At 40.5% G+C, this 19497-nt stretch overlaps 1 protein-coding gene across 2 annotated transcripts; it reads left to right on the plus strand.

Annotated features, from left to right (window-relative positions):
- Positions 1-1400, plus strand: Art2 (Arginine methyltransferase 2). Of its 2 annotated transcripts, none has more exons than XM_017159583.3 (3): positions 1-248; positions 316-545; positions 679-1400. In XM_017159583.3, the coding sequence occupies exons 1-3, from the start codon at positions 69-71 to the stop codon at positions 1313-1315; spliced, it is 1047 nt and encodes a 348-aa protein (XP_017015072.2). In that variant the 5' UTR covers positions 1-68; the 3' UTR covers positions 1316-1400. The 2 variants fall into 2 exon arrangements, with proteins under 2 accessions (XP_017015072.2, XP_070072877.1); XM_070216776.1 differs by having other exon boundaries at positions 714-1300.
- Positions 1401-19497: the final 18097 nt, after the last annotated feature.

The raw sequence follows: 19497 nt of genomic DNA on the forward strand, positions 1-19497 counted from the left end.
TCCACATACCTGTGGGATTTACGTTGGGAATATTTTGTAAATTTTATAGAAATATAAGAGACTTAAAGATGGATGCAGATGGTGATTTTGACCTGGAACTTAAGCGAATAATGGATCGTCGTGAACAGGAGACTTTGTATTTCAATATTTACGGCCGCATCGAAGTGCATGAGTGGCTGATGAAGGATGTTGTGCGAGTTAAGGCTTTTCGCGAGGCTATTCTTCACAACGAGTCCTTCAAGAACAAGGTGGGTAGCTGCCACTTACTAAAGTAAGGCTTCCTTCTAAAAGAGATCCCTGAACCCGAACCCAAAGACCGTCTTGGATGTGGGCTGTGGCATGGGCATGCTTTCGATATTTGCAGCCAAGGCGGGCGCCAAAAAGGTCCTGGCTGTGGATGCGGCCAGCATCACGGATTTTGCAGAACGGATTGCCAAGGATAATGGATACGGCGGTGTCATAACTGTGATCAGGGGAAAAGTGGAGGATATTGAACTGTCAAGCGATATCGATAAGGTGGACATTATTGTGTGCGACTGGATTGGGTAGGTAGAATATAAAATACTAAAAATTAAGGACAGATAAATACAAAAAATATAATAGCTATATATAAATAAGAGAATTTAAATATTTGTATTGCTATTTTTTTTATTTATCTGTCCTTAATTTTCCCCACAGCCACTGCCTGTTTTCTGAGAATATGCTGGACTCAGTGATATTTGCGCGGGACAAGTGGCTATCCGCCGGCGGTCACATTTATCCGGACACGGCGCAGCTCTATCTGGCGGCCATCCGGGGAAGGGACCAGGATCTCGGCTTCTGGCACGATGTCCACGGCTTCGACCTGTCGGCCATTCGTCGTCGCTGCGAGTCCAAGGCGGTGCTGGAGCACGTGACCGGCGGCCAGGTGATGAGCAAGGTGTGCCTGGTCAAATCGCTGGACCTCTACACGGTGCAGCGGCAGTCCGCCAACTTTCGCTCCTTCTACGAACTGAAGGTCACGCGAAACGGGTGGGTTCATGCCCTGGTGGCATACTTCGATGTGGGATTCAGCAAGACGGCGCAAAGGATCAGCTTCAGCACATCGCCCTGTGCTCCGTGGACCCATTGGAATCAGACGGTCTTCTATCTGGAGACCCCACTCCCCGTGAACGCGGGTGAAACCATCAAGGGCGTGTTCGGGATGAAAGCCAGCGAGGAGAGCATCTTCGACCTGCAGTTCGACATCTATGTGGACTTCGAGGGCAGGCAGAAGTCGGTCACCAGCCAGCAATCCTTCGTTCTCTCCAACTCCCTGGCACTGGGCGGAGTCTAGGTGGCACACAAAAAAATATCATCGGATCACAATAAAATGAACGAGCAGTGAAATAAAGTAAAAGCCAGCCACATTGCCTGTGTGCAATATTTATATAATTTTATTGTGTGTAGGCATACGTAAAAACATCTCTATGCGAGCATTCGGTCGCAAACATGTGCAAAGGATTCGGAAAAGGTTTTTGGTTATGGTACACCCAGAAAAAAAAGAACGAAAAAAATCAAGAACATTTTTCTTGATTTACGAACAATCCGTTCGCTATTTTTTGTTCATGAAAAACGAACGCCGCGGGGTCAAATCATGAACTTTTTGGTAAAATTATGAACGCGTCACAGAAAAGTGTTGAGCTTTGAACGATTGTGGTCAGATTATGAACAATGGTTCTGAAATTGCGAACGCTGTTCATAAACTATTTCTTGCCCGGACCGAAAAACATGCAAGTCTAGTGCCCCGTTTGTCCGTACTTGAAAAATTGGTTCCGTGGTCCAGCTGTTAGACCGTCCGCCTTTGACATAGACTAGCCCAGGTTCGAGCCCGCGAGAGGACGTCGTGAATCGTAAGTTTTTATAAAATATTATTTCAAATGTTAATATGTACTTCTAATAATAAATAAATTATATGACAACAACAAATTCTAAAATATAACATGCATTAAAAATAATTCAACCACTAAAAAAAATAATATTAAATACATCTCTACCAGGCGCACAGTAAAAACAGCAAGTGGCAAGTCCAGAAATCTTGTTTATTTTTGTTTTTTTTTATGAACTTTTGTTCTCAAATTGACCCCAAAATGTTCTAAAAGTGACCCCATTCGTTCGTAAAGCATCCCAAATATTTCGTTCAATTTTTATGAACAAGCGTTCATGAACTGACAACAAACGGGCTTACGCACTTTTTGACCCCGTTTGGGCTTGATTTTTGAACGTTTCGAACGGATTTTTTTCTGGGTGTAACTAGGGCTCACCCTGAATCCAGAAAAATATGTAATGGGCCTTAGAAGTATGCCTTATGATAATAGAAAAAAAGACATTCAAGCATTAAAATTGCAGGATTTAATAGATAGGATTAACTAAAGGTAAATAGTATGAAGAACAATGTTAAAGATAACTATTTATATTCATATGAAATAATTGGATATCAAAATGACTGGAGTTTTGAAATAACTTTATGAAGAGCCTAAAACTATGCAACAATTTATTTGCATTTATTTCGAAAGGCCATGTTCATATATTCATAGCATACTTTTAGACACCTTTGTTAGTGATTTCAAAACTTTATTAAATTCGTCTTACCTGTCTCAAATGAAAATAGTTTCCATATTCTAATAGGGTATCTCCAAAGTTGCAAACGCATCGCCATTTAGCTTGTTTTCCATGCACACCTAGTGCACACAGTTTGGTAAATGGTGTAAATAAGTGCAGCGCCAGCATTTAATTATTTAAAACAATTTTCCGATGTGTGTGCAGCTTTGTGTGTTGGCGAATGTGGGCGAATCTAGTGCACGTTGCTTTTAATTTATGCTCCATGTTTTTATTTTTCATGGTATATGGTATGCATATTTTTTGCGCTGGCTAACCATTTTTCATTTTTTCACCGCTGCTTATTTATGCCGGTCAGTAGTTTGGGCCATAAACTAGAGCATTAAGCGAATGCATAATATTGTTTGCCATAACAGTTGACAAAATATTTCAGGTCCTGCGGCGTGAAAAATGCTCTTAAAAGAACGGAAAATCGCTGTTCTAAAGAAGATTCATTTCAGGATCACTCCTCGCGGACTTTTCAATCATATTATAAGCTGTTTGGCTTTTGCTTTGGCCCAGTTCCCCATTTTCCCTCCACATTTCACTCGCAAATTGGCCCGCCGAGAAGGGCTCCTCCTGCGAATCCTGCAAACCGTTGACGGTTATGCAAATGTTAGGTAAATGCGCATAATAATAATTTCAAATAAATTTAATGTTCTCCGCACACACACACACTCACAGGGCCTAAAGTTTGCTTAGCACAAGGTATCCAACCGTATCTGTGTGCGTCCTCGTCCTCGTCCTTGCGTGTGTGCGTGTGTGTTTGCAAATGGCGAACGAAACCGTTAGACTTGCGGCGCCATCGCCAAAGCTTAAATGTGTGTGTGTGTTTGTGTGTGGGAGCCACTGTGCATGTGGATTTGTTTGCATAATGTGCAACATTTTATGTTTTTATTACAGCCCAACGCCAGACAGTGACTGCTAGGCGTGTCTAATGGCTCTGTGGATACACTGAGAAAATTAATTAGTCATAATATCAGCTGTTAAAAAAACTTTTAATACCCGTTACTCGTAGAGTCAAAGATTAAAAGGTATGAATGCAATTTTGTTATGTTTGAAAATACCTTTCAAAATGTAGAAGAAAATTTTAAACCGGGCTATTCATTAAAAAGTTATGACCAAAGGCTGCGACAAAAATTAATTATTTTTTGTCAGCTTTTAATTCAAGATCAAGTATCTTATAAAAGGAAAGCGAGAAAATAAAATATTTTATTAGATTTGAAGTAGCCTTTTTAAAATTTTTCATAAATACTACAAATAAAATTCCTTTGGTAAAATTTCCCTTTTCTTTCAGTGCAAGCAGCTTAGGCTTTTTGCCTCTTTATTTTTTTGCTCTACCCCTTTTGGCTTTTGCCTTTCTGCCGTTTTACCTGGGCGCTGCAGAAATGATGTGCGGACTATTTGCGCCATAAATATAATAGTTCTAATTTCGTACTAATGCATAGTAATCCGAAAGCTCAGTCGACCCGGTTGGGGTCACCAGCCATGGGGGAATGAAGTGTTGATTTATCGCGGTGGCCAAGAAAAACGAGGAAGCCAACTGCAGGCGGCCAAACAAATCATTCGGCAAAGGATACGAAGGCAGAGGATGGAGGACAATGGTCTGTCAGGATGGCCAGGATCAGGATGCGACTCAGGACGAGGACGCGGACGCGGACTTGGAATGACAATTGGCAGCTCCAGCGGAGTGCAGACGCCGCTCCGATAAAATAATAAACTGGAGCGGGGAAAGCGGCGAAAACTGGAGGACATGCAAAGCGAGGCGGCTGCATGAAATTTACGACCACTGGGCGGAAACCGGAAACGGAAGCGGCAGTGCATTGACCACACATCCTAGTCTATCTCCCGAAAAATTCCCAGCGACATTGAGCGACTTTTGCCGCTGCCCCTGATTTAGTGGCATATAATGAGCTGCATGCAGCATAAATCATGCAGCATTAACAGCTGCTTGGCCACATCAAATCCGAGTTAAGTTTTCAGCGGAGTGGAAACCGGAAGTCGATCCGCATCCGCATCCGGGTCCGCAGCGCTTAGGTCCCGAAACAAAGCTCGAGGTTTTTGCATGGTAACGGGGAAAGGGGATGGCCATAAAACAAATCGCTTTGGAATTGCAGTTTAAATATTTCTGCACAATTTTTCACTGGGCCGAAAGTCGGAAGAGTAGCAGACTCCCACACACAAACTCACATGTTGTAGTCCTTGCAGTCCTTGCATTATTTAACTTTTACTAGCAGAAAGCGAGGAGGAGAAAAGGATGATGCTGAAATAATTTGCAGTTTGCAAACCGAAAATTTATGACTTTGGCAGTTGATTTCTTAGCCGTTTGAGTGATTGCACTGGGAGTCCTTCGGAGTCCTTCGGGGTCTTGGTCCTTCGACTGGCCACAAACCCAACCACCACTGCTACCATTCGCATCTTCTGTGTATTCTGCAATATCTTCGCTTTGTGCAAACGCATTCGGCAGGAAAATTGCTTCCTTTGGCTCTCGATGGCTCTGGATCTGAATGTGAATGTGAATCGAGATATATGTGTGTCTTCTCTAGATGTGTGACGCCTGACCTGGCCCAGAAGGTCCTATTACTTCAGCCCTAGCATACACTTAAAAATATATTTTCCAATAATTTCTAAAATATTTCTAGAATAAACACTATATTTTCTGGTTTTTAAAAATTCTAAAATAAATATTGAAAATATTTTAATACAATTTAGAAAAGGTTTGCTTTTGCTTAAAATATTTTTTTTTATTTTTGACTGCTCCTAAGAAAATAGTTTCTTTTTCATCCAAATAAAATGCAAAATTTCTAAAATCTTTGGCTAAAATTATTGAGTTTTTCTTTGAGTGTACGGCCTGGCAAATACTTCCGACCACTCTGCTGATGATTTCGATTTGCTTTGCACTTCTCCGATGCCAATGTGTGCGAAATTAATTATACGAATTGCCATTTAAAGTAACTCGAGTGTTGAAAACTAATTAATTTGTTGGCTCTGCCAAGATTAGAGTCTCCTCCCTTAAAGTGGATACAACTTTTTCAGCTTTAAGGGTTTTCAGCCAGGATAAATCAGTCGCAGGAAATGCCTTAATAGATGACAAAGAAAACTTTCACTCCCTTTTGAAGGAGGCCCATCTTTACATGCTGCCACAAACAATATATGCAGGCAGCCATGGCATTTAACGAGTTTCCCTTTGGTCCTGGCCCAGGACTCTCGTTGTGTGTGCTCGTAAATGCTCCGCAGAAGCCTTTGAATTGAACAATTTAAGGTCCTTTCTCGGCTGTACAGCCTGTGTGCCTGTTATGCGGTGGCCATTATAGCTGCCGCAGTGCCTTTCGAATGGAAAATCTCCTCCTTTGTTGTGTTATTTTTTAGCGCTCCGGGTTATGAAAACTAAAACATGCATACATACTATAGAATAACTATACACACTATACGGGGCAGCACTTTGCGGTAAACTACACACTTGGCACTTGACACCTGCAAAGGCAGCGGTAGACAGCAGCAGCGTAGACACGACTCGACACGACACGCATACGCCACGTTGTCCCCAAATTGCCCTAAAAGCGTAAAACAGCTAAAAACATCTAGTAGGAAGTCTCAGATGCGTCTGCCCCTGCCCCCCTTGCTCCTGGTTGCCCCTCTTGGACCCATTTTTCCATTTTCCATTTTCCGTGGGCCGTGTGGCCCATTGTTTATTAGCACTGCTGGCTTTTCCCTAACCAACCAGCCAGCCAAAGGCACAAAGCAAACAATTTCAGTGTGTTGTTTGTGGGCTGCTGCCATTGTGACGCTGCTGTAAGTGCACAGAAAAAAATAAAATAAATAAATCAAATTTATTAATTCACCAAAATATTAAACATAAGGTGATCATTAAAATGATTGGTGAGAATGCCTTAAAGTATGCAGTGAAAATAAGACCGTTCACTCTCAGAATGATTCTTCAAGTAAAACTGTTGCATACTTTTTGGCTTACTTGTAAATGATTTCAAATCATTAGCATTTCGAGTAAACTCGCTAATATTATTTATTCACATATATATTATTTTTCTGGGAACCCTACATTTATTAAGATATTTTTTTCGATCTGTGTACCACTGCCGTGCTCCAAGCTCCATTCTGCATGCGGCTGTTGTCGCCTTTAGGTCACCGTGTCAGCTCCGCTGCAGCACCAGCAGAAAAGAACAGAGAACAGAGCCCAGAGCCTCGAGGCCTCGAGGTTCCTATGGCCAAGCGGGCGGCCTTAACCCGGCTATCCCACTCCCAGATCCCAGAACACAGATCCCTGGCCTGACCTGACCTAACCTGACCCAGCAATCTGCAGCGCGATTCCTACTTGGGGTTGCATTCGTTCGTGCGCCACAGATACTGTACTTTTTATTATGCTGCTGTTGAAAATGCTGCGGATTTTGGTGCAACGAAAACGGGCAATTAAGGCAGCTGACAATTAATGTTGGGATGTGTTTTGTTTTTGCCACTTTGCATGCAGCATTTCATATCGAAGTGGGGTAGAGTACTTTACTCAAAGAATAAATTAAAAAATTTATAAATAAATTAATGGTGGGTGCAACAGAAATACCTTGGTTTTTGAAATCCCCTTGAAAAAAAAAATGTTATATTTACGAATCTCCTTCTAACTAGAATAAATATTTAAAATGCCTGGGAAAATAATAAACTATCTTTCATAAGTTTTCAAGTGTTTACCTTTAATTGCCTGACTTCCCGACTTATTATTCCCCGTTTTGTATACACCAAAGCTATGGAGTGTGTCGGAAATGGCTTTCCACTTTTAATTGAAGTGAGAAACAGAGTTGGTCCTTGCTCAATGCACCGTCTCCGATATGCAAACAATGTATATTCATAACGAGCGTCCGAGCACAACAGGTCAACGCAAATAGTTAAGGTAAACACGCCAGGGGGAGTCAAATATGTAGTAGACGGAGCAACAAAAAAGCTAAAATCAATATGCCAAGCTGGCAACTGCGGGGGGCAAAACCCATATAGCTTCCTATATATACATACCATTTGCGGCATCTGGCAGTCCGATGTGCCTTTGTGGATTTTTTCCTGCCCGATACTGCCCGCTGGATACTTTCTTGCGGTGCGCCGTTAACTGATATGTCCATTGACATCCAGGACGACGGGGACCCGAGCCCTTTGCCATTCACTTGACTGGGGAGGCCATAACGGAATCGCATCGTCAGTAGCTCCTTCAGTCGTCTCTTCACAGATTCTCATGCACTGGAAAAAAATTCTTTTTTTAATCACTTAAAAAGGTGCCTAAAAGTATGTTTTCAAAAATAAAATGTTGTGTTTCGGATAGAGCTGTTTAGAGCTATTCTATTTCTCGATAATTAATTTGTGTTTTACCTTCAAAGCTTCGATATTATGGAATCGATATTATCAATGCATCGAAAGTATCGATAGTTTTCAGATTTACTTTTATAAGTAAAATATCATGGAAATAATTTTTTTACGATTAAATAGGTGAATATTTTTATTAATCTTTTTTCTTGATGCCAAATTATTTCTAGGAGTGTGGACCACCTTAAGTCGCTCTGCGTTATTGCCTTTGAGGAAAGCTGACAGTTCTTTAAGCCGCTTGACGGTGCGGTTTTTCAGGCAGCGCTACAATCGCATTAATGGCCAGGAAATCCATTGAGTTTATGGAATATTCCTGCGAACATCTCTGCCAGTCACTTGAGTCCTTTGACTCGCAGACTATCGGTCAAAGTGTGTAAATTCACGGCTCTAATCTTGATTCGCCCGCTTTTGCAGTTGTTTGACAATTTATGTTATTAGGACATATCAATACTAGGTTCCTGTAGTCAAAGGATGTTTTTGCGGTTGCTGCGGTCCACAGTCCCCACTTCATAGAGCGCAGGGCAGCGTACTCGTAATTTAATGAGTGGTTGAGTTTAATCCACTTACATGCTTTATTGTGGTCGTTTCGACATGACGAAATGGATGGTTGGATGGAATGGAATGGAATTTCCACCACCCCGACTGTCTGGGTGCAATTGATTGCGTTGCGGTTCACAAATCTAAAAACAAATGCTGTCACTACATTTGATCTTTTTGTGCAGGTTCATCGGTCGGGCATTAGAGCAGAATTATGCATTTGATTTGTGTAATTTTGTGGTAAATGAATTGTATATATTTTAGCAACTATGCCAAAACGCGGTCAATTTACGTAGCTGTTGGAGATAATGAACTGCCGTAGTGCTTTGACTAAATTGGAAACTGCCATTTTGCTACGGGAATGAGTCTCAGGCAATAAAGAGCTGTGAAAATTGGAAAATATACGAGGCCATCGTATTTTGACAAAGACATAAAACCTGCGGCCAGAAAAAGGGAGCATCTGGCGGAGGAGAACCACTTAAGAGCCACGCCGCCGAAGCCAAAAGCCGCAGGAAAATTAATTAAACTTTGCTTTGGCTGGTGGCGCCGCGTAGGAAATTACCCATAGGCTGCCGAACCACCTACTTCACCCACCACTCACTCCTTACCTTCGTCGAAGTCGAGCAGCCGAAATGCATTTAGCGCCGGGAACGCCGAAATGCAACACCCGCAACGAGCTGAGATACATGGTTACAAAAGTTTAGTTACATTTTTCTTTATTTTAATAAAGGTAATTAATACTACAGGAAAAATTATATAAAGCCTATGAATCTCTCTGCATAGAGTAATACATTTTATTACCATATGACCTATACCTACCTACATTTTCTATTTCTCTATATTTACTTTGTGTTTTCTCTTCAAAACATCGATATTATCGAATCAAAATGGTCAAAATATCGATAATTTTGTAAGCTCTATATCCAATTTACATAAACTTGAGTAATGTTTTTTCTCTGTAGGCAGTCAGGAGCGTTAATGAAGTTACGTGGCAGCGTTGAGGTATCGTGAGGAATGGGACCTGGAGCGACAAGCACTTAGCAGCGCAGGTTCGGCTGAAATACGAAACTATTTGGGCTCATCGAAGCTCATTTCTGGTTAGCCGTGCCAGGCAGCAGATAGTATGTATATTCGGCAGCAAATTAAGCATTTCCAAGTGTGCGGTTCGGTGTGGCAAGGTAAAGTACAAGATGCGGTACGCTCGGCACTTCAATGTGTATGCGTAATCTACATTTCGAAAAGGAGGCGGAAATGGACTCTTTTTGTGGCTATAGTTGAAAAGTTTTGGAAAAGTTTACGATGTGGGCCACAGATCACCGGGGGAAAAAGGGATATTAAATATAAATACTTTTTATTTTACTAAATCAAAATATATATTGTAAATTTATGCATTTTATAGGCCATCAATTACACTAGTTTACAAAATAATATTCTTGGTGTGCTCCCCAGCAATTGATGGCAAATTCTGTTAGTGCTGGACCCCTAGATCACAAAAATAGCACTTATTTTTTTTTCGATGGGACAGTTTTTTTTTTAAGATTTTTTAAAGTTCGAAATGTTAAATTTCGGACTTTTTTCGAATTTCTTCTTATATCTCGGCAGATATCCACTCGGTTGGGCCAGTTTTAGTTTTATTTTAAAGTCAATAGATCAGAGCTTAACTTTGCCGTACAGATCAATACGATTGGATGAGTAATGGCAGCGCAGAAACTCGACAAAGATGAAAAATGTGTTTTTTGGTCGTCTGTAAGTCGGCTGTATATATCGTAAAAACTCGAAATAAATCCGTTGAAAAATCATAATGGGTACAAACTTAAAGTTTACATCCTACCGAATAAAACAAGCCGGATATGGCCCAAGTCCATGGAAAACTGGATTTATGGTGGATTTTTAAAGTTCGGATTTTTCCACTTTTTTCGGTTGACAGAGTCCAAATTTAAGATTTATCATAGGCGGCGACATGTAAACAAAAATAATTGGTGCTGGCAGCCGGGTCACTAAATAGCTAAATCAGATATTTAAAAGCTAGAAAATTATTAAAGTGAATTTAATTTTTTAATTAAGGTTACTTTTTTCATAAGAATGAACTATCCAAATGGATAGTACTTAGTTAAAAATACTCACAGTCATAACGCAAGCAATTTTATATTTTTAAAGGAATTTTCAGAAATTAAATTTATTTTATAATTTTCTAGCTTTTAAATTTAGCTATTTTTTGACCCGGCTGCCGTCACCACTCATTTTTGTTTACATGTCGCCGCCTATGATAAATCTTAAATTTGGACTCTGTCAACCGAAAAAAGTGGAAAAATCCGAACTTTAAAAATCCACCATAAATCCAGTTTTCCATGGACTTGGGCCATATCCGGCTTGTTTTATTCGGTAGGATGTAAACTTTAAGTTTGTACCCATTATGATTTTTCAACGGATTTATTTCGAGTTTTTACGATATATACAGCCGACTTACAGACGACCAAAAAACACATTTTTCATCTTTGTCGAGCTTCTGCGCTGCCATTACTCATCCAATCGTATTGATCTGTATGGCAAAGTTAAGCTCTGATCTATTGACTTTAAAATAAAACTAAAACTGGCCCAACCGAGTGGATATCTGCCGAGATATAAGAAGAAATTCGAAAAAAGTTCGAAATTTAACATTTCAAACTTTAAAAAATCTTTAAAAAAAAACTGTGCCATCGAAAAAAAATTTAGTACAATTTTCGTGATCTAGGGATCCAAATCTAACAGAATTTGCCATCAATTGCTGGGGAGCATTTCGGCTGTAAACTAGTGTTATTTTTTCACTAAATACAAGGCGTCTAATGTAAGCATTAAAAATATACCATTTTCTTTTGAAATGGAGTTTTGTAGAGTACAGTGTTGCATACTTTTTGACACCTTTAGATTCCTGGATTAATTTTTTGTTATTTCTTTGTTTGTTTTGCTATATTCTTGGTTTTGTTATTTTTATCTTTTAGCCTAAAAAAACTCTGTCTGCTTCGAGTGTAAAATATTTGTTTTTCCTGGATTTCTGCAGATATTTAGGTCTGCTCTGCTGCATCGCCCAGATAGACTCAAACATTGTGTCTGAGCCATTTTCCTCAGCGAATCAGTCACGTTTTAGAGGAAAAAGTTTAGCTATTAAAAAATCACGACTTACGGCTGCTGCCAGACTTTCAGCTTTCATAATCCGCTTAAGTGTTGCAGGCCCGGCGGTTGTGAGGTTCTAAGTTTCTGAGGTTGTGAGGCTGTGAGGTCCTCGGTTCTCGCCTATGTTAATTGAGCAAACATCAAAGGATGCCAAGTTTTGCTGGCGGCCCCGCAAATTGAGATTCATGCCGACAGTGGTGCCGGGAATTTGCATAACTTCGTTAGGCGTTTTGTCGGAGGCCCCACAGCTGATTAGGAGGTATTCTGATTCTCGCTGAAACTTATGAATGTTTCACTGCAATACAAAGTCTTGTTCTTGCAACTACTACGCATGTACATGGCCTCGCTTCGCCCGCATTTGCAAGTGTTTGCACTATCGAGCCAATAACTCATGTGTACGCTGCCGGCAAACCGAGGATTTAGCAGGGATCCCAGATCCCAGTTCCAGACACAAGCTCACTGGGAGAAAGCCGCACATTGAAGTGACAGCGGCGCTTTCATGGCCCCAATATGGCAAAGTGCAAAAAACTAACGCTCCGGCAGTAAAGGAAATCGTTGGCATTAATCTCTCAATAAATCAATCGCCAGGGAATGGGGGCAAAATGTCATTCGTGGGGTGGTGAAGGGAAGAAAAGTTTTTACAATTGCTGAGAATCGAGTGGTAAGCAGAAAAACCACCGAAATATATTCAGAAATTAAGGCTTTTCGCATAAGAAATATACAAAAAATTGCTAGAGTTATAAAATCAAATAAAAAAGGTGTCGAAAAGCAGGCAACATTAAATTTGAATTTCTTGTTCTTACTGCATACTTTGAGACACCTTTATTAATCATTTCAAAACTGTATAGCTTTTTTAAGTAGTGTACCCATTAGTATCTCATGAATTATCCATTAATGATTCGATGTAAATGGATGCCAAAATAACTTATTATTTAAATTGAAGTCGGAATGGAAACAGGAATACAGAAAAGGTATTATTTTGAACCCGAAGCACCTGAAATATTAACCGCAAAAAGGTTAATAAATACATACTTCATTGGAAATCCCTGAGCAAATATTTCGGAGCGACGGAGAGCAGCTACCTTTCTCCATGGCAACGAATTTTTTTCCGCGCTGCTCGTGCGGAGCGCCGAGAAGTATGCAATGCTTATTTTCATTTTTGATTATTCCGTCGCTGATTGCGCGAACGTCGCACTTGCCATTCGTCTTTGTCAGCAGCTGGGGAAGGCAAAAAAAGGATATAGGGGACTGGGAGCTCCAGCTCCTCCTGTCAGCAGTTGCTATCTGCGGGAAGAGGAAGAGCCCAGAGTGGCGCCCCCTGGCGGGAGGTCCTCGAAAACATATTGATCACAAAAGCTCGTGTCATAACGACAAGGGAATGCGGCCAGGTGCTGATTGCATTCGCATGCCGAAATCGAATAGGAGCAGCAGCATCAGCTTCAGAATCAGAAGCTTCGTTATGCTCCAGATATTCTGGGTCACTGGTGACCCCGACCCGAGTTCATTTGTCACTGCAGCTGCAGCAGCAGCCGCGTTGCAGTTGCCCGGGAATCTTTAGATTCTGAATTACTTTCGCCCTGCGCCAGCGAGCCAACTTTCACAGCTCAACACTTTTTGCCAATGAAAGCCAAAAAGAAGGGGAAGAAAGAATGTTTGCGGCCCAGATAAGCCAGCCAGCCAGCTTAAAAAAAAAAACAAAAAATGGCAACTTTTAATTCAATTCCGGGCGCTGCTTTCTGGGCTTTCTGGGTATTCCGGGCATAGGCGAATAAAAATGCCTTTGTGCAAGTTTCCAATTGTGTTAGAGTGCGTTGGTGTTTGGTCTTCCAGGTCCTCCCACTGCCCCACTTTCGTTTCATTTTGCCCTCCTTTTTATTTCGGATGCCACAATTTGATACAAATAATTCTATTATGGAGTCCGAGCGTAAACCCACACGTATCTGCCGAGGAAAAGCCAAGACAGACACCAGAAGCGCAAAACTTAACGAAATTGAAATGGAAAATAAAGGAAAAAGTAAAGCAGGAAACTGAGAAAATCATTTTGCCTTTTTATAGAGCAGGTAAGAAAAATACCCTAGTTGTGGGAAAGAACTCATTTATTGCTTGCATCTGCAAAGAAATTATAATGAAAATGATATCAAATCGATATAATTTTAATATCGATCAGTTTCAAGTTATAATTCAAAGCTGTGATTTTCTATATAATAATAAATAATTAAATTATATTTCTGCATTCCATAAATTAAAGAATAAATAATTTAAATTGGTACACCATAAGTGAAATGATTATAAAGTACCGATGTACCAAACGTTGCTGATGAGACTTTCAACTAAATATTCTGAGTAACCCCATTAAAAACCTTAATTATTTAAAACTCTGATTTCCAATGACCTATAGTAAAAAGCATGAAAATTATCCATATTTTCGTATTTTCACAATATCAATCCTATGATATCGATGTTTTCATCGAGAAAGAGCAAACTGTCTATATTCTTTCAAGCTTTACTATAAAACCCATGGCAGGGTATCAGCGAGAGGAAATCAAGCAATGAAATCAGCAAAGTTGCAGACAGTCAGCTGGGCAACAAAGTAGCGCCAGCAACCAAACAATCAAACGAAATCATAAAGCAGACGAGTTGCAGGACGACTGGGGCAAAGGTCGAAGGACGAAGTTCCTTCCTTAGACCACCAAAAACTGGACAAGTGTGGATGGCACAAAAATATCAAAACGACGGACAATGGGAAGCTGGGTAACCATGGAGTCGCAGTGAATTTTTTAAAGAACCTCCCCGTTCGCTGTTGTGTTGAATAATCAAAGGATCACTGGGCCACCAAGTCGTCCTTCGATTCCGTCCACGATTTACGATTGGAGCTGGTAGTCCCAGTGCCTCGCACATTTATCAAAAACACTTTCACTTGGCGCAAATTCGCACATTTATCTTATGCAAGCAGAAGAAACGGCGAAAGAGAACCAATTCTATTACAGCTGCCTGGGATTCGGATTTGGAATTCTATGGCCATGGCACACAAAGTGTCCACGGACACACGGCAGCCGGACTTTATTTTGGGCAGTTTGCCACTTGCACCCGTGACACGGGCCACACACACCAAGGATTCAAAGGACCTCCGCCCACTGAATATAGTATTTCATTTGCATTTCGTACAAGTCACATGGCTACGTGACCCACATGCACAAGACTCCCGCTCGGTTCGAGTTTTTGCCAATAACACAGTACAAACGAGTTCAGCCGACGAAGGAGATTGGGGCTGGGGATCCAAGGAGTCTGAGAGTCTGGGAGTCTGGGCGACTGGGCCATCCTGGGGCACAAGGGCTATTGTGCAAAGACAAGCACAAATTTGTATAAATTTTCAATAAATTACATCAAATCAAGCTGCAAGCACTTGAAAACTACCAGACACGTGTTACTGGAAGGGCCTCACTTCGGGGGAAAGGGAACTCTGTGTGCGGAACGAGATTAGACTTGCTTACTCGCCACCTAAAACCCTGAAAGAAAAACTTTTGGCTGCGAAAAACATCGGAAATCCATTAATTATTCGAGAAGAAATCTTGGGAAATTTTAAGAAAATTGCACAAATTAATTAAACATTACTAAAGGAAGCTCTGTAGATTCCTAAGATAAAAGAAATCGAATTGGAATACACAAAGTTAAATTCAAAAGGTAAAGTTCGTATTATTAAAAAATTTATAATAAGGGTGGTATACAATCCTTAATATTAAATTTAGACAATTGCAATTATTTTTCGTAAAATATTATGTGACAATTAATTCTAAAATAAATTCTAAATTTATATTAATTATATAAGTATATATAAAATACTTAATATTAAATTTAGACAATTGCTTCTATATTACATGAAACATATTGTGAAAAAAATATTTTACAATACCTAATAATTCAATAAATATTTAAAATTAATAGAATAACTCTAATAAAATTATTTATTTCGAAAATAAATCTAATCGAGGCGTCCTGTAAGCTGTTTTAATTTGCAATCACTGAATGTTAGTTTAAAAGTCACCACGTTAGGACATTAGGACACACAACATCCTGTACGATTTTTCTGTGTATTATCCACAGCCCATAACAGGGCCCTCCCCCTTCGAGGTCACGCCCACACACTCAGAACGGAGAGTGGAGTGTATTAAAAATGTGCCAATGTGCACGGAGCGAAGCACTTTGGTTGCAAATTTGTTTGCTGGGCCTTCTACTTCTTGGGGCGAAGGGCAACCAAATTTGCGAGAGAACGTTATGCATATGAGCTGCCTGAATGGACTGGCAAAAAGGGTTGCTTTTCGGCCTTCGTGTAAGAGGCATGCGGAATTGCCGGCTTAGGCTTGTCCAACTCGATCGGCAGATAGTGCACGTATACTGGTATTCCTATTCCTGGCTTCGATTTGCAGTCGAGATGGAGACCCAGTCAATGTATCTCAATTGCCATGTGCCGGAGTCCGGATGCTGGATTCCCTCATCTCTGGACTCGAAAGCCACGCCGTTTGACAAAGATTAATTCTAGTGTAGCACTCTCGAATGATGGCGGGCAGGAGGAGTCTCGCTTCGTGGCGATACCCTCTCCACTTTCACAGCTGACCCCTGACCCCTGACCCGCAGAAACACATCAGCTCCAGCCAACAGCCACACACACTCGCAAAGCGTAACGAAAAAACATCATCAGCAGTCAGGAGAAAAGCGAGTCGAGTCAGAAAAGAAAAAACTGCAAAAGGAAAAAAGAAGCAAGGGAAAACCGCTCAGTATCTGTGTGTGAAATTTGGCACGGAAACCGTGTTGCACTGGAAAAATTTAAATTAGACCGCCATAAAACGAAATGTACGGGTCATGTTGTTGTTTAAGAACTGGATATTATGGTGTGTGGCTAATGCTCGAGTTGGAATTCAAAAAGGGGCCTTCAAAGGAAGTGCAAGAGCCGTGGAATGTTGTCTTTGAAGTTATGTAAGTGTATTTACTTTGTTGTCTTTTATTCAAATGAAAAAAAGATACTGAGCATACGGTTGGGAATTAGGCAGTGTTAAATTAAACGAAGGCACTGTTGTAATATAAAATCTTTATTTAAAGTTTATAGATTGAAAACAAATTACATTTAAATTCTTTTCAAAATCTTTGATACAAAACTGACAAATATTACAAATTAATTATTTCTAAAAACTTTTTAAAAGTATGCTGTAAAAAACGTATCATATGTTTTGTGTAACATAGCATACTTTTATGCACCTATCCCGCTAATTTTGCCAATTAAAATACTTTAAATATAACAAATAAATCAAAACCCCTAGAAGTTTGAAAACTTTTTAAAAATGGCATGAAAGTATGCTTTAAAAATGTTGACAAATTTCTTTAAGACACAGTGGCCTACTTTTAGACACCTTTCCCACTCACTTCACTTTTACCTTACATCAATTTTCTTTCATTTGAAAGAAGCTCATTTAAAATCAATTTATATATTTCGCTCAGTGTGGTGAAGCTCGGTCCGGGTCCTGACAGCCATAACAATCTGCACTTTTTTGCCGCTGATTCTTCGCACTGGCCTGCCGAAAAGCGAGAGGGAGAGTGAGTGAAAAGGAGGACCGTGTGCGGTCGCCATCAGCGAAAGACAAACTCAAAACTTATTTACACTGAGGCAGACATACGGACGCACACATACACCACTCCATATATAGAGCTCCTTCCATTTACAATGCATTTTGGCATGACCGCAGCATAAAAATTTGTAAAGAGCCCCTCGACGGGGCTCCCAAAACCTGGAGCCTGCTGAAAAAACCCATCCTCATTCTACTCCTTACCAAAAATAAAAAAAAAACAAAACTAGGATTCGCTTTGGAATAGTTGTTGGCCAACAGAGGCAGCAAAAAGGAAAAGCAGCAGAGGCAAATGCGCAAAAAATGCAAAGGGGAAATGAATAAAAGGCCGGAAGCAATATGCATTTCCGCTGCCAGAAAAATGTAAGCACTTTCCACTTGCCAGCGGGACAAAGGCAGTGGGGGGGAGGGGGGTTTTCTAGGAAACAGTGTGAACTAGGAGCAGTGAAAAGTGCAACTGGAAAAACTCAACCGGCTGACTTGGCAGAAGCGGGAGAATCCAGGAGCTTCAGCTCCCCATGTTTATGAATGACTGTGCGTGTGTTGTGCTGCTGCTTTCCCTTTTGCTTTCTCCGCCTTTCCCTCCCTGGGAAAGCATCCACTCTCTAATATACTAAACCGGTAAATATAACCAAAAAACTGTTTTAAATTTTTCAATCCTCCGCTGCAGAAGCGCCTGGCAATGTGTCAAGCATCCAAAAAGGACCTGCAGACCAGCAGACTACCAGTCAACACCGGAAAAAATTCTGATATTTAGTAAATATTTTAAGCTAGATATATTAGGATATCCATTTTATATGTCGAAGATATCAAAACTGTAAAAACTTCCAAAGAAATCACTGTTTTAATCAAATTAATTGCAAAAGTGTCTAAAAGTATGCAACAATAACTTTCAAAATAATCAAAATAATTCTTCTTGAAATAATTTAAAATCACCTGTTATGCATAAATTAATTTATTTTACTATCAGACTTTATTAATCTAAAAACTAAATTTAATAAATATTTTTAATATTATAAGTTACTACTAAAAATAAATTATTTAGAAAAATGCAGTTAATTGAGAAAAGGAATTCTTATAGAAAATCGAAAAGTGTTCATATCTGTTTAATCGAATTTTTTTTTCATTGTGCATCAGAGCTCAAGCCATTTTCGGGTGGCTTTTAACTTTATTAAAATAGATGAAAGTGGGCAGAGCCGGCTGAGCTGCTGGAGGAGCACTTTGCCGGAATTGTTAATCCAAAAAGTGTGAGGGGGATCGGGATCTCGTGGAGATGTGGAACTGTGGAGATGGCGATGGCCAGTGCAACAAAAGATTTACAGCTTCCACAATGGGAACGAGCAAATGGTCGGTTCTGTAGTAGTAGTGCAGTTGACACACAAATGAATCAATCGGAATTTGAGATTCCAATTCGGACCCTAAAAAGCGGGTCAAAATGCGAGGAAGGAACGCCCAAATTGAAAAGTTTCGCCAGGCTTTTGCCGACTTCTTGGCCTGCTCCACTTTCAGCGTCTCGAAATTGAATTATTAATTCTGAAATAATGCTCGAATAAAAGTCGATAAGCCAAGAAGTGAAATGGCAGCTAAGCTACACGAAACGGCTTCCTGAAACACCGAAGACTCCTTTTTATCCTGTGTCGAGGAGAAGGAGCCAAGCATCCTGGGCCAGGCGATACCTAAGAGCATGTCGATATTAGGCAAGATAAATTGAAAATGAATTGCGAAGTGGGGTTGCGGATGGCCAGGATGGATGAGGAGCCCAGTGAAAAGGAGTCAGTCGAAAATTGCCGCATAGAAATAAACATCAGCCAACATTTAACGCAGGATATAGACCACGGCTACGGTTACTGCTACGTTTGGGGGTCCAAGAAGAAGTTGAAGTCGTTGTCGATGTCGAAGGCATTAAGTCAGTGGAAAGGCAGTGGCGAAGGCATCGGTTGGATTGAATGAAGCGGAAACGGAAAGCAAGCTAATGAATGAAGCACAACGAACCAAATGAATGGCAGGGTCCCCAGTTTGAGTCTGGGTTTTTCGGGGCTCTGAGTTCTGGGGTTTGGGCCACAGGACTACACGCTTCGCTGGATTCAATGGATTCGCTGGATTCCCCGGAATGGTGGAATGGCTTGTTGCGGTTTGGCTGCTCTCATAAAACGACCTTCACAGCTTATACACAAATGAATATTTGTATTTTGGCAACGACACCAACAACGAGTCGAAGACA

This window comes from Drosophila takahashii, chromosome 2L, assembly GCF_030179915.1.
Source record: "Drosophila takahashii strain IR98-3 E-12201 chromosome 2L, DtakHiC1v2, whole genome shotgun sequence".
Classification (NCBI taxonomy): domain Eukaryota; kingdom Metazoa; phylum Arthropoda; class Insecta; order Diptera; family Drosophilidae; genus Drosophila; species Drosophila takahashii.

Bases quoted from the DNA above. Each gene is read 5' to 3' on its own strand.
- Art2 (XM_017159583.3), top strand. From the start codon at position 69: ATGGATGCAGATGGTGATTTTGACCTGGAACTTAAGCGAATAATGGAT. The intron at 249-315 runs GTGGGTAGCTGC...CCGAACCCAAAG, and splicing joins ACGAGTCCTTCAAGAACAAG to ACCGTCTTGGATGTGGGCTG. The intron at 546-678 runs GTAGGTAGAATA...TTTTCCCCACAG, and splicing joins ATTGTGTGCGACTGGATTGG to CCACTGCCTGTTTTCTGAGA.